The following is an 11,194-nucleotide window of genomic DNA, read 5'->3' on the forward strand; positions in this document are numbered from 1 at the left end:
CTCTATCCAAACGGTGCCATGAACCTCCTCAGCCTCCTCGGACCAGGCAACCAGGCTGTTAAGAAGCCCTCCTTTGAGCAGGGCAAAAATCACGACTCGATAGACCTCCAGATCAAATCACTTCTCTATCTTTTCAAGCGGCTAAGAATAAACAAACTATCTACTTTCTTGGACGAGAGCCATAACCTCAAGTACATCGACCAGGGATCAAGCGCCAGCCCCGAGCTAGTTCAGTTCTACGAAAAATTGGACCAGACGTATGGTGCCACAGAATTTGTGCACATCTTGACCCACGACGAGTATCGTGTGATGGTAGACTTTGTCAAAAACAAGTTCAGGTCGTACTGTGTGGTGTCAGAAGTCCCTAGCAAAAACTTGTCTAGACCCTCGTCTCCCGTAAAGGGGGTTTCCATGAATGAAGACGAGGTGTATCCTCCATTTACCGATTACAAAGACAGAAAAGTCAAAGGATTTAAGTTTGTGTATTTCCCACGAGAGCAGGCTACCGCTGGACAGGTGGCTACCTTATTGGCCGAGTCAGATATATACCTCGAGCATCACAAAGCCTTCAATTTTACCACCAGATACCAGTACGCATTAGAGAGCGTAGACAAGGTAATTCCGAACAACGGCAACTTGAAAAAGGCCATGGAGATAACCGAGGACGAAAAAGCTAGCATCATCCGGGAATACTTGGAAAAAATGGCATTTAACGTGCAGTTGAGCAGAATATACGAGGGTTACATGAAACTGGTCGAACCGCAAATACCTTCCAGATCCTCCTCGCCAACCAGAATCAAAGTGGGCGATTCGCCGAAACTCAAGGCCAAGCCCTCCATCAAACAGTTGAATTTGAGCGAGTTGTCACTTAGCTCCAAGCCCACTTTGCCTCAGGCGTCGCCCACAAAGACGTTTTTAGCTCCGTCACCTCTGAAGCTATCACCTATGAAATCTTCACAGGGTCTCAGAACATCCAGACCATCTTCACCCACCAAGCAGCTCAAGGCCAAGCCTTCAATCTCCAAGATGAGATTGGACGAGCTCTACAATCCGGTAGCCTCGCCTCCCGTTTTACAGGAACCGTTCAGCGACTACAAGTCAGAGTCCTCACACACATCCGAGACTTCGTCCACGCATAACGACAATTTGGGGCATACAGAGATCCGGGTCGATATCTATGAGAAATGCAAGCTAGCTGTGGCTGATAAACTAAAGAGAGAGAAACTTAAGCTTGCGAGCTAAAACGAGGTATGGGTATGTATGAATAGTAGACGACGGAAATATCAATCTGGAATGACCGAGGAGCACGCCTGTCCTCAACCACAAGGCTGAATGTAGTACGCTGCTTGCACCCAAGTTGCAACCACAGCACGTGATGCGATATGTTTTCACGAATTTTCTGGTTGGAGAAAGCTCATCAGCAATGCTTACTAACATACGGGCCATACGCGTGCCTTCCAGGGCATTCCGAGCATTCAGAAGCCAGACATGTATCGGGACCAAATGCTTGTCTACCTCTGCCGTTCACAGGGACTTGTTTGGTGGTACTAAGACCATACACGGTAATGGAAGCAATCAGGGACTTAGTGCTCCCGGAAATAAAGGAGAAACCACGTCCAACCCAGCAGATCTTTTCAAGAAGAATGACATCTTGATGTACTCAGACAAGCCACTCAACTATATTGAGACAGTAAGGTCGGATGGGTTCTACTTGGCAAACCACCTTTTGATTACCTCCCCAGATAAGGACGGAAATGTAATTGGAGCAGCTATGCTCCAGAGTGAAACATTCGAAGTTAATTTCAGCAATAACGGCTACAACATCATAAATGGGTTTATTGTGGAGTTCAATGAGAAGGAGATCTTGGAAATCTTCAGAAAGGTGCATCCGAAACCCGAAATCGTGGTTATTGGGCTTGGAAAGAAATCGCGGATGTTGAGTGAATCCAACAAGAAGCTTTTCTCAAGCTTGGGCATTCAGCTCGAGGTAGGCGACTCCAACAATGCTGCCCAGATCTTTGACTTGTTGGCAACCGAAAGACCAAACGTTATCGGAGCCTTGTTGTTGCCACCAAATGTATAGAAATACTGTTCCTCTATTTAATTCTAACTTGCACATAGTCCAGGAAATCATCACCAATAATTTAGCTCGCCTTGTAGAAATGGTTTTCCAGCACATTATCATACACGTCAAAATATTTACAATCACTTCATGGGTTTTCAAAGACTGTCTTCACATGTACAAAAAACAAATTTTAGCAAATTTGCTCACAGTTTAAATTGCATTTCAGCAGCTTCGCATCTTACAATAGTTGTAGTACAACGCTTACTGGGATAATGAAATCCGACTACAATTTTAGGTGTGGTAAAATATATATATTAGTGTTCATATGACTTTCATGAAAGAACTGAATACCTAATGACCATCAGGCTAATCGAAATAATCGAGCGTTGGAATAGAATTCGTTAAATTACACTGACAGATTCCCTCAAATTGACGTAATTGAGAAGAAATATGCTTATCATTGCTCAAATCAGATCGTCCGGTTTCATTATTTCCTCATTACCAGACGACCCTGCCCCTGAGAATTGAGGATCAGATTTGGAGTTCATCATGATAGGCATCATCACTGATTGACCATGCATGTTAACCATGCAATAGTTTTGGGAACTGTTGTTGACATCCTTGGAATATCCGAAAGGGTGTTGATTAAGTTGATTATTGGACTCATTCGCTTCTCCGTTAGATGGAGAAACCTCACTGGTGTAAACATTAGGACTGTAGTTAATCACATTTTGATGTTGTGGTGTACTCATCATCATCATCATGGGATGTTGGTTTGATGAGTTCTGCAGACTACGTACTTGCTGAGACTGCTGCTTGTGAGGGGGAAGCATGGATCCGTATGATTGGTTAAGGAAATAGTTGTTTGCCTGATTGAGTAGGTTTTGAGATTGCGGTGAAGGTTTCTCAAGTATTTTATCTAAAAAGTACTTGCCATTAGGAGTGGAGGACAAACCTCCTAACTCAAAGGACGAATGATCTTGACCAGTGCTCATGTTCAAGTGACTGGTGTTCATTGAGTTGTTGTTACCAGATATTATGCTCAATTCTTTGGTTGTGTTAATGGTAGTGCTGTGATCATGGGAAGAACCTGGTTGAGACGAAGGTGTCAGTACCACCTGAGGATAAGACATAGTTACTCCAGAGCCCATTGATTGATTGGGCACAGGTGCAGTGGATGATCGAACCAATTTATTCTTTGACTTAGCATTCTTAACATCAGGTACTTCAGTTGAACTAGAGAACCGCTGTAGTTTAGGATTGGAGTTGCTGGTACTAGTGGTCCCACTGGCACTTTCACTATCCTTTTTCTTATTTTTGTTGTTCATTAATGCATGGACATCAGTAAAGACGATTTGAAATTTGTTCATACCTGCTTGCATGCGTGCTTTATTATTCTTGGGTTTGATGGCAGTCTCCGACTCTTTCTTACCCTTGGTATTTGGAACCATGTTTGAGCTTCTAAATACACTTCCCATCTGTTTGGCATTGTTTGGGCCTCCCATTTTTGCTTTCACAGGCAATTTCGATTTTTTCTCAGAAAAGACCCCCATAACAGGTTCTCCTTTGCTGTGAGTTTTAGGGTCCTTGTTTGGGGTAGGGCTAGGGGGATGATTTAAATTGTGTTTCTTGTCTTCTTCCTCCAGTTCGTCATCGGTTTCTTCTGTGATACGCCGAGAGGTACGAGTAGGCGAATCTGATCTTACTGCACTAGACATGATTTCCGTAGAAGGCGAGGAAAGTGGAACTTGCTTGGCAGGAGTCTGGAAGCTGCTGAGGTTGACCATGGTGGCTTTCTCCATCTTCAATGGCGTTGACTTGATGGGCGTTTTCCTCAAGTTCGATATGTCAGAAAGCGCACTCTTTGAGGGTGTTTGCAAGTAGTATTTCGACTTCGGCACCCTGTTTTCTTTGTCATTCACATCCTCGTCATCACTACTGGCTGTGTGTTTCCGGGAATCATCGGTTTCTTCGTCTTCATCTTCATTGCTACGGTCAGCCTTAGTGGATATCGACAATTTGTGTGGCTGCCTGGGGGGCGTGTCGATCTGGGTGATGGAGCGTTTCAGGGCCGACTTGGGGTCTTGTAGAAAAGATTGTTTGAGGAGTTTCTTTTCGCTGCCCAACCTGAATTTCGACGGGGTTATGGTGTCCAAGTCCTTGATGGGGGTTTTGCGGATGGGCGAGTCCATGAGGAAATCGGCCAAATGCAAGGTTTTGTCGTGGAACGGGGTGATGTTGCTCAATTGATGGCTGATGGAATTGGAAGATGCCGACGGATGGCCGTTCAAGATGTTGATATTGTGGGTGAGAAATGGCGTCAAGTTCAAGCCCTGCGAGTAGTCCACGTACTCGTGGCTGCTCATGTTGGGGTTGGCTGAGGACGAGAAGAAATGCTTGTTGGGGGTGGAATTGAATGACATGAGTTGTTCATTGAAGTATGTTTTGGAGATGAGGGGCGTCCAGCCCGTGAGGTTGGTGGAGTTTGCACCGTAGAACTTGGACGCGGATGGCGGCACCGAAGGCTGGTCTTTGTCGTTGGCAGGCGCTGAAGTGGAGGAAGTTGTGGACGACGAGGTCTTGGATTTGGAGGAGCCAGAGGTCTTCTTGTCGTCTTCGAAGCCGTTGTAGATCAACGGATCTATGAGGTTGCGGGAGGGCGACAAGTGGAGGAACTCGTTGGACATGGCAGGATGGAGACTGATAGAATGGGAACTGGCAGGAACAGTACCAGGCCCAGAAGGATGGAGGGACGGCAGACGGAACGGGAGTCGATGCAGCGAGGGCCAGCCAGGAGCGCGTAGGGAAGTGGACGGACACAGACAGACAAAGGCAGCGCAGGCAGGGCTGGAGGAGTGGGCGGGAGTTGTTGATGGAGGCTAGTTTTGAAGAAACGGTTGTAAACACAGAGGGGCGGTTACGTAAGCGAGGATGCGGTGGTGGCGTGCGCCGGGGAATTCCAGGCAACCACAACAAACGCCCTCTGAACAATCGCCGCGACAACACCGCCACAAAGCGAAGTTCAGCCAGCGTGTTTTGTGTAGCAACCACTGGTGGGACCACCGGAATACGAGCCAGGGACCATGCACGGGCAGGGCAGGATGCGAGGTGCGGCGGAGGCAGTGGGGGAGAGTGGATAGACTGGAAGTGCTACGGCAGACGATAGGAAGACTGGGTCCAAGACTGGTACGGAGACGGGATATGATTGGATGTGGAGGCGGAATATGATTGGGTGTGGAAACGCAATATGACTTTAGGATGTCTTACACGGTATTCACGGAAGTATACGGGTAGTCACGTCACCACTGGGATTATACACACGGGTAACGACTCTGGACATAGTCGCGGGTCTCGGTAATGATTTAGCTGTGTACTCATAAGTATGTCTCCAAGCACTGAGGTTAGTCTAATCGATACTGAGGTTACTCCAACGGGTACTGAGGTGTAGTCTAATGGGTGCTCGGTAGTCCAATGGATGTTCAGTAGTCCATGGATACTCAGTAGTCTAATGGATGTTCAGTAGTCCATGGATGTTCAGTAGTCCATGGATACTCAGTAGTCCAGTGGATACTCAGTAATCCAATGGGTCTCCTGGATGCTCAGCTATGGCGGTGAATGGTCAAAACTACCTGATGAAGATTCTGGGACTCTACAACTCATTGGTCACTCCAGCCATGATCTATGATCTTGGTGTGTTCACAATGGCCACTATGACTTTACGCCTCTTAAGCCATGATCTATAACTTTATGGTGCTCAAGCCATGATCTATGACTTTATGTGCTCGCTAAGGTACCGATTTAGTCACGGAAGGCCAACTGACACAGTCACGGTCTGATTCTTCACACCCATCATTTACCAGCTATGGTCACAACTTCAGGTAACTAACAACTCTATGCATGGATACTCAGGCTATGGATGCATGTCTACGGATGTCCACGGCTAGATGTCGCTGGAAGACCCTCTTTGGTTGTACTCACAACTTGTAAGCTCGCTGTGGGCTAATGCCTGGCGCAACCTGGTGCCTCGCAAGCCTCCGTATCGGCAACAGCGCACAGCGAGCCGACACCGCGCCCGTCTAATGGCATCGCGCTACAACCACGTCCCATTTCCACTAGACGGGTACTGGCCACTTCACGATAGTGGCCATCAAGGTGCTATTATTGGCCGAACGGTGCCATTCTAGATAGTAGGACCATGTCAGTCTACACGGCGGGTACTGTGGCCTCTTAGAGTGCCATTCTTTAGTAGAATCATGCCACTCTACTGAGCCGTATTCTAATGGCACGCTTTTCCAGCGCGCTACGTTACATCAACTAAAACAATCAAATTCAATAGTAAGAAACATTACAAGAATTAAAGAGATCGGACACAAACAACTTTTATAGTCAATTATGAAGCCGCTTAAGCAGCAACCTTGTTGTCGTTTTCCCAGTCTTGTTCAGTGACCTGCAAGTTCTCGGCTTCGTCAGCCAACTCGTCGATGTCGTACTCATCGTCGTGGGCAGCCAACGAGAGGGTTGGTCTGACCACAGCAGAGTCGAAGGTCCAGGCAGCCAAGGCGTTTTCGGCGTCAATGATGATTTGCTTGGAGGCCTCGTAGCCGTCGTAGGCAGGTCTGGTTTCACCAGGAGTGACTGGGGACTCGTCCAACAATTCCAACAAAGCCTTACCGTAACCAGCAATCAAGGCGATCTTTTCCGAGTGCTCTCTGATCGAGTCGAATTGGTAGTTGAACGCGGTCTTCAACTTTTCTCTGGTGATGTTGGACAACTGGGCCTCAGCAACCAAAGACTCGGCTTCGGCACGGACCAACTCTTGTTCCAAGACGTTGATCTTTGGCGATTGTGGGTCCTTGTACTTCAAGTAGGCAATTTGATCGGTGATCTTTTGCTTTCTGTCACGCGATGGCTGGACAGAACCCTCGATGTCACGGATGGACTTGACGGTGATTCTGTACTGGTCGTATCTGTCGATGAATTGGTCTTCCAACTCACCGATTTCGTAGATCAAGACACCCAACTTGTCGGTGATGTCGGAGATGTCGTCGTCGTTGGCCTCACCCCAGAGCGACAACTGCTTGGCGACCTCCTTACGCTCGCTGGCGGTGATTTCGATGGAACGCATCAAGTTCTTTTCCATCTTGATCAATTGTGCCAACTTTCTCGACAATTCGGGGCCCAAAGCACCGGCAGCGTTCTTACGGAACGAGTGGGAGATCGAGCCCTTGCCGAAGAATCTGGACTTGGTGGAGGATGGAGGAGGAGGAGGGCTCTGCAATTGGGCGGCGGTGGGGGCCCTTTGAGATCTTAAAGAGTAAGTTCTGTGCATTTTGGTGGATGTGTGGTGAGTGAATAAAACGTCGAATTCTGGAAAAGGGTGAGGGCACAGCTATATATAAAGGGGTGGACGAGTTGGGTAATATTACCATGGTTGCTGGTGCGAACGGGCGGCGCACGCCCCGCGTTATCTTTGTTCACCTACCAATCGAGGGGGAAATGTCCCCTAATGGGCGGGGGACGTGCGGCTAGAAGGGGAGGACGCGCTTTTGGTTGTGGAGGTGGTGGTGGAGGACGCCTCCGCACTATTGCACTAGAGATGTTGTCTCCAGGACGAGTTCTGTCCTCTGCCATCCTGCCATCCTGCCATCACCACGGATCCCGGGCGTGACTGCCGTTTCGCTCGTTTAGGAAGGTGAAATTGTAAACATGTAGCCAGCCACTTCTTGTGTGGCTTTGTGCCAGATTCCAGGGCGGGACCTCGGGGGTGGTTGACGCGGTATCCCGACAACACGAGAGGGTCGGGTGTGGCGAGGATGGGGCGCAGTGTCTTGTGACCAATAGGAGATCGACGGCTACACGAGTGGCAGTGTGGAGCCGTCGGAACCACGCTGTCGAGTGGGGTGGAGCCTCACGTGGTGTGGGGTTGGTGCGCGTGGGGGCGTGGTGGCATGTCATTGGGTGACGATCGTCGTGAAATTACGATGCTTCTGGAACATTACTGGATCCGTCAGGTTACGTCAGGCCATACGTCATCGGTCATTTCGTGACCTGGGTCGGATCAACTCGATGCACGGCGATGCCGGCGTGACGTGGTAGCCTTGTAGGATATCCACTCGTAGCCGCATGCGTGTGGTCCAATGCTAGAGGTGACGTGATGCGAAGGTGGGAAGTTTAATTAGCTAGAAGGTTTACAGTGACGCACTTACTCATTAAGATGAAGATTTCGACTTAGACTATAAGCGGCGAAGTCACGACACCTCGTAGATCTACCAGAGGACCTCATTACTGTGAAGATATAATCATAGAGTCGTTCTACGGAACATGTACTGTTATTGAACACATAGAAACAAGCTACTACTGGGCTATGTGAAAAAGTTTCAATTTTAAATGGAATAAGCACTGTTGTAGAGTGTAACGAGCAGGAATAATCATACTAATGTCGACGTCGAATAGTCACTCCAGGCTTAGTTACTTGCTCATGGTTTCTTCTTCTAATTCCCTGTAGTACAAGTTGTGTAATCTAATTCATCGATTAGTGCAGCTTCCCAGGGCGAGAGAAATCCCCGCCATGGCCCCGCCATCGTCTAACCGGCGCAACCCGCCAAAAAAGGCACAACATCTGTTGGTGCTGCAGCAGTCACGAGCAATGCCCCTCTTGACTTCAGGAACCGTTCTACATGTGACTATGTACAAATTTATTCGTTCCCAATCTATATAATCATCCTAGAAATCACCAGTTGTTGGCAACGGCGATTTGCTTGACAGTATCGTAAATACTTTGTTCCAAAGTAAAGTAGTCGAAGTCTAAGACCTTACGGGTCTTGGAATCGTCCAACTTGCAGTATCTGCTAAGAATCTTAGCCAGTGACTCGGCAGCTCCTTGAGGAAGACGGCCTTCCAATTGTGGGAACCTTTTGGCAATGATGTCACGAATAACGTGAGAAGTGAATCTTCCATTTTGCAACAACAATCTGTGTTGGTTGGCCTCGTCCTTTTCGAAAGCAACACGATGTGCCTTGGCGACATCTCTGACATCCAAGAATGCACCAGACTCCTTGGGCACAACGTCAGCGGAAGTCAACTTCAAGATCTGGTTGATCATCTCGGCCGAAGTGTTGAGGGTACCCTTGACTTCTTCGTCGAAGAGTTGTGGGCCAAAGACGTATGCTGGGTTGAGGGTAGCCAATTGGAAGCCTGGCTTCTCCATTTCGAGGAATTCCCAAGCAGCCTTCTCAGCAAATGCCTTGGAGCCAACATAGCCAGCAATGGCGTTCTGCTTGGCGTCGTCCCACTTGAGGTCGTTCCATGACAGTTCATCACGGACGTACGATGGGTTCATTTCGTCACCAAAAGTCATCATAGCAGCGTACGAGGAGGTCACAAGCACCTTCTTGATGTTGGCTCCGTGGTCAGCAATGGCCCTCAACACGTTGGTGGTACCCTTGACGGCAGGGATCAAGAGATCCTTTTCTGGGTCGTCGGTAGAGAAGTGGAATGGCGATGCAGTGTGGAGGAAACCGGTGATTTCAGGGTGGTCCTTCAAGGCTTGGTCGAAGGCACCTTCCTGTTGGATATCGGCCACAACCACGTAGCTCAAGCGGGAGTTGTCGAAGGACTTCAACAACTTCTCACCCTTGGCATGTGATCTCACACTGCCAATGACCGAGTAGCCGTGGTCAAGAAATTGCTTGATAGTATGTTGGGCAATGTACCCAGTAGCACCTGAAATGAAGACAGTAGTAGACATGATTGTTGAGTAGGGAAATACTGTGGACTCCTCCCAGGTTTATATAATGAAGAATTATGCACACGTGAAGTTTGAGGCAAATGTGTGCTTGGCCCGCGATGGACCCTTCGATTTAAATCCGAAACGTGCATTTCTGGTTACCGGAGATGAGGTTGCGAAGGCTCACGCTGCGAGCGTGAGAGCTACCTCGCTGGGAACAACGGCAGCGTGTGCGTGGTGGTTCTCGGACCATGAGCGTGTTTCGAAGGACTTGAAAAGCCCATGGAAAGGCTGGCATCTTGTGAGGGTGGGAGTGGACCTACTGGGAGGCTGACATATTCTGCAGCATGAAAACCTTCGATGAATTAGTAATAACCCAAAGAAGCGTCTGTCGCATTCCATCGGTGTCTGATGCTGGATTAGGCCAAGTGGCTCGGGGACTGGATTGGGACGAAGTCGCACGACTCAGGTGACTAGACCCGCGCACGACCTTGGTGACTATCGCGCGACTCCTGTGCGACAACGGCCCGAGTCGGGTAAGTCACGTGTACGGCTGAGATTGCAAATCAATTAAATTTTTATACAGTTATATTTCCAACAACCCACCCGGCCAGGTCAAAGAGCACACGATGAGAATCTTCCGCGCGTACAACGACCTCCTCTTACGGAGACCCTTCATCACCAACATGTGTTCCACCGGACTTTTCTTCGGCATTGGCGATCTGATGGCCCAGCACTTTTTTCCAGTCAAGACAGTGGACGAGGACGGGGTGGAGGAACCGTTGCCGTTCAACCTGGCCAGGACACAGCGAGCAGTGATCTACGGGTTCTGCGTGTTTGGGCCTGTGTCGGTGGTGATGCAGCGCAAGATCTTGCCCCGGATATTCAATCCTTTCCTCAGCAAAGCCCGGAGACTGGCGATGGAACAGGCACCAAAGCTCAAGAAACGGCTCTTGTTCTACGACGTGCTCTTCCGGGTGTTTATCGAGCAGTGCGCTGCTGGTCTTTTGTACATCCCCATGTACAACACGGTGATGACCGTGCTAGCAGGCCACGAGAACCCATTGCAGTTGACGGCTGAAAGATTGAGGCAGAACTGGTGGACGGTATACAAGGCGTCATGGTTGATGTGGCCTGGATTCCAGATGTTCAACCTCTACTTCTTGCCTGCCCATTACCGGATCGTGGCTGTGAACGTGTGGTCCATCAACTGGACTGGATTCTTGAGTTTCATCCACAACACCTCAGGCCATGGTAAGGGCAGTGGCCATCGTCTTGAGGAAATCTTGGACATCCAGGACGACGACCAGGAGCTCACCATGGTGTATGAAGCGTAGGCATGAGGTGCTACTTCAACGATTTTATTCCTGTGGTTCGAGGATCAGGAGCCGGAGCTTTACCAG

The 11,194-nt window shown here is 48.8% G+C and overlaps 6 protein-coding genes across 6 annotated transcripts; 3 read left to right on the forward strand and 3 right to left on the reverse strand.

Annotated features, from left to right (window-relative positions):
- Positions 1-18: 18 nt before the first annotated feature.
- Positions 19-1,242, forward strand: CANTADRAFT_20243 (uncharacterized protein; the record flags this gene model as incomplete). Its single annotated transcript, XM_020206539.1, has 1 exon — positions 19-1,242. One exon carries the CDS (start codon positions 19-21, stop codon positions 1,240-1,242), a length of 1,224 nt encoding a protein of 407 aa, XP_020065793.1.
- Positions 1,243-1,423: 181 nt separating this feature from the next.
- On the forward strand, positions 1,424-2,242 carry CANTADRAFT_339044 (uncharacterized protein; the record flags this gene model as incomplete). The annotated part of the gene is made up of 1 exon (XM_020208541.1): positions 1,424-2,242. The coding sequence occupies one exon, from the start codon at positions 1,424-1,426 to the stop codon at positions 2,081-2,083; it is 660 nt and encodes a 219-aa protein (XP_020065794.1). The 3' UTR covers positions 2,084-2,242.
- Positions 2,243-2,529: 287 nt separating this feature from the next.
- CANTADRAFT_46428 (uncharacterized protein) lies at positions 2,530-4,752 on the reverse strand (the record flags this gene model as incomplete). The annotated part of the gene is made up of 2 exons (XM_020209331.1): positions 2,530-3,488; positions 3,537-4,752. 2 exons carry the CDS (start codon positions 4,750-4,752, stop codon positions 2,530-2,532), a joined length of 2,175 nt encoding a protein of 724 aa, XP_020065795.1.
- A 1,715-nt stretch (positions 4,753-6,467) lies between these two features.
- On the reverse strand, positions 6,468-7,394 carry LSP1 (lipid-binding protein; the record flags this gene model as incomplete). Its single annotated transcript, XM_020209392.1, has 1 exon — positions 6,468-7,394. One exon carries the CDS (start codon positions 7,392-7,394, stop codon positions 6,468-6,470), a length of 927 nt encoding a protein of 308 aa, XP_020065796.1.
- A 1,401-nt stretch (positions 7,395-8,795) lies between these two features.
- Positions 8,796-9,812, reverse strand: CANTADRAFT_47913 (SDR family oxidoreductase; the record flags this gene model as incomplete). The annotated part of the gene is made up of 1 exon (XM_020209523.1): positions 8,796-9,812. One exon carries the CDS (start codon positions 9,810-9,812, stop codon positions 8,796-8,798), a length of 1,017 nt encoding a protein of 338 aa, XP_020065797.1.
- Positions 9,813-10,420: 608 nt separating this feature from the next.
- CANTADRAFT_4691 (Mpv17/PMP22 family protein) lies at positions 10,421-11,128 on the forward strand (the record flags this gene model as incomplete). Its single annotated transcript, XM_020209394.1, has 1 exon — positions 10,421-11,128. The coding sequence occupies one exon, from the start codon at positions 10,421-10,423 to the stop codon at positions 11,126-11,128; it is 708 nt and encodes a 235-aa protein (XP_020065798.1).
- Positions 11,129-11,194: the final 66 nt, after the last annotated feature.

This window comes from Suhomyces tanzawaensis, assembly GCF_001661415.1.
Source record: "Suhomyces tanzawaensis NRRL Y-17324 unplaced genomic scaffold CANTAscaffold_2, whole genome shotgun sequence".
Taxonomy (NCBI): domain Eukaryota; kingdom Fungi; phylum Ascomycota; class Pichiomycetes; order Serinales; family Debaryomycetaceae; genus Suhomyces; species Suhomyces tanzawaensis.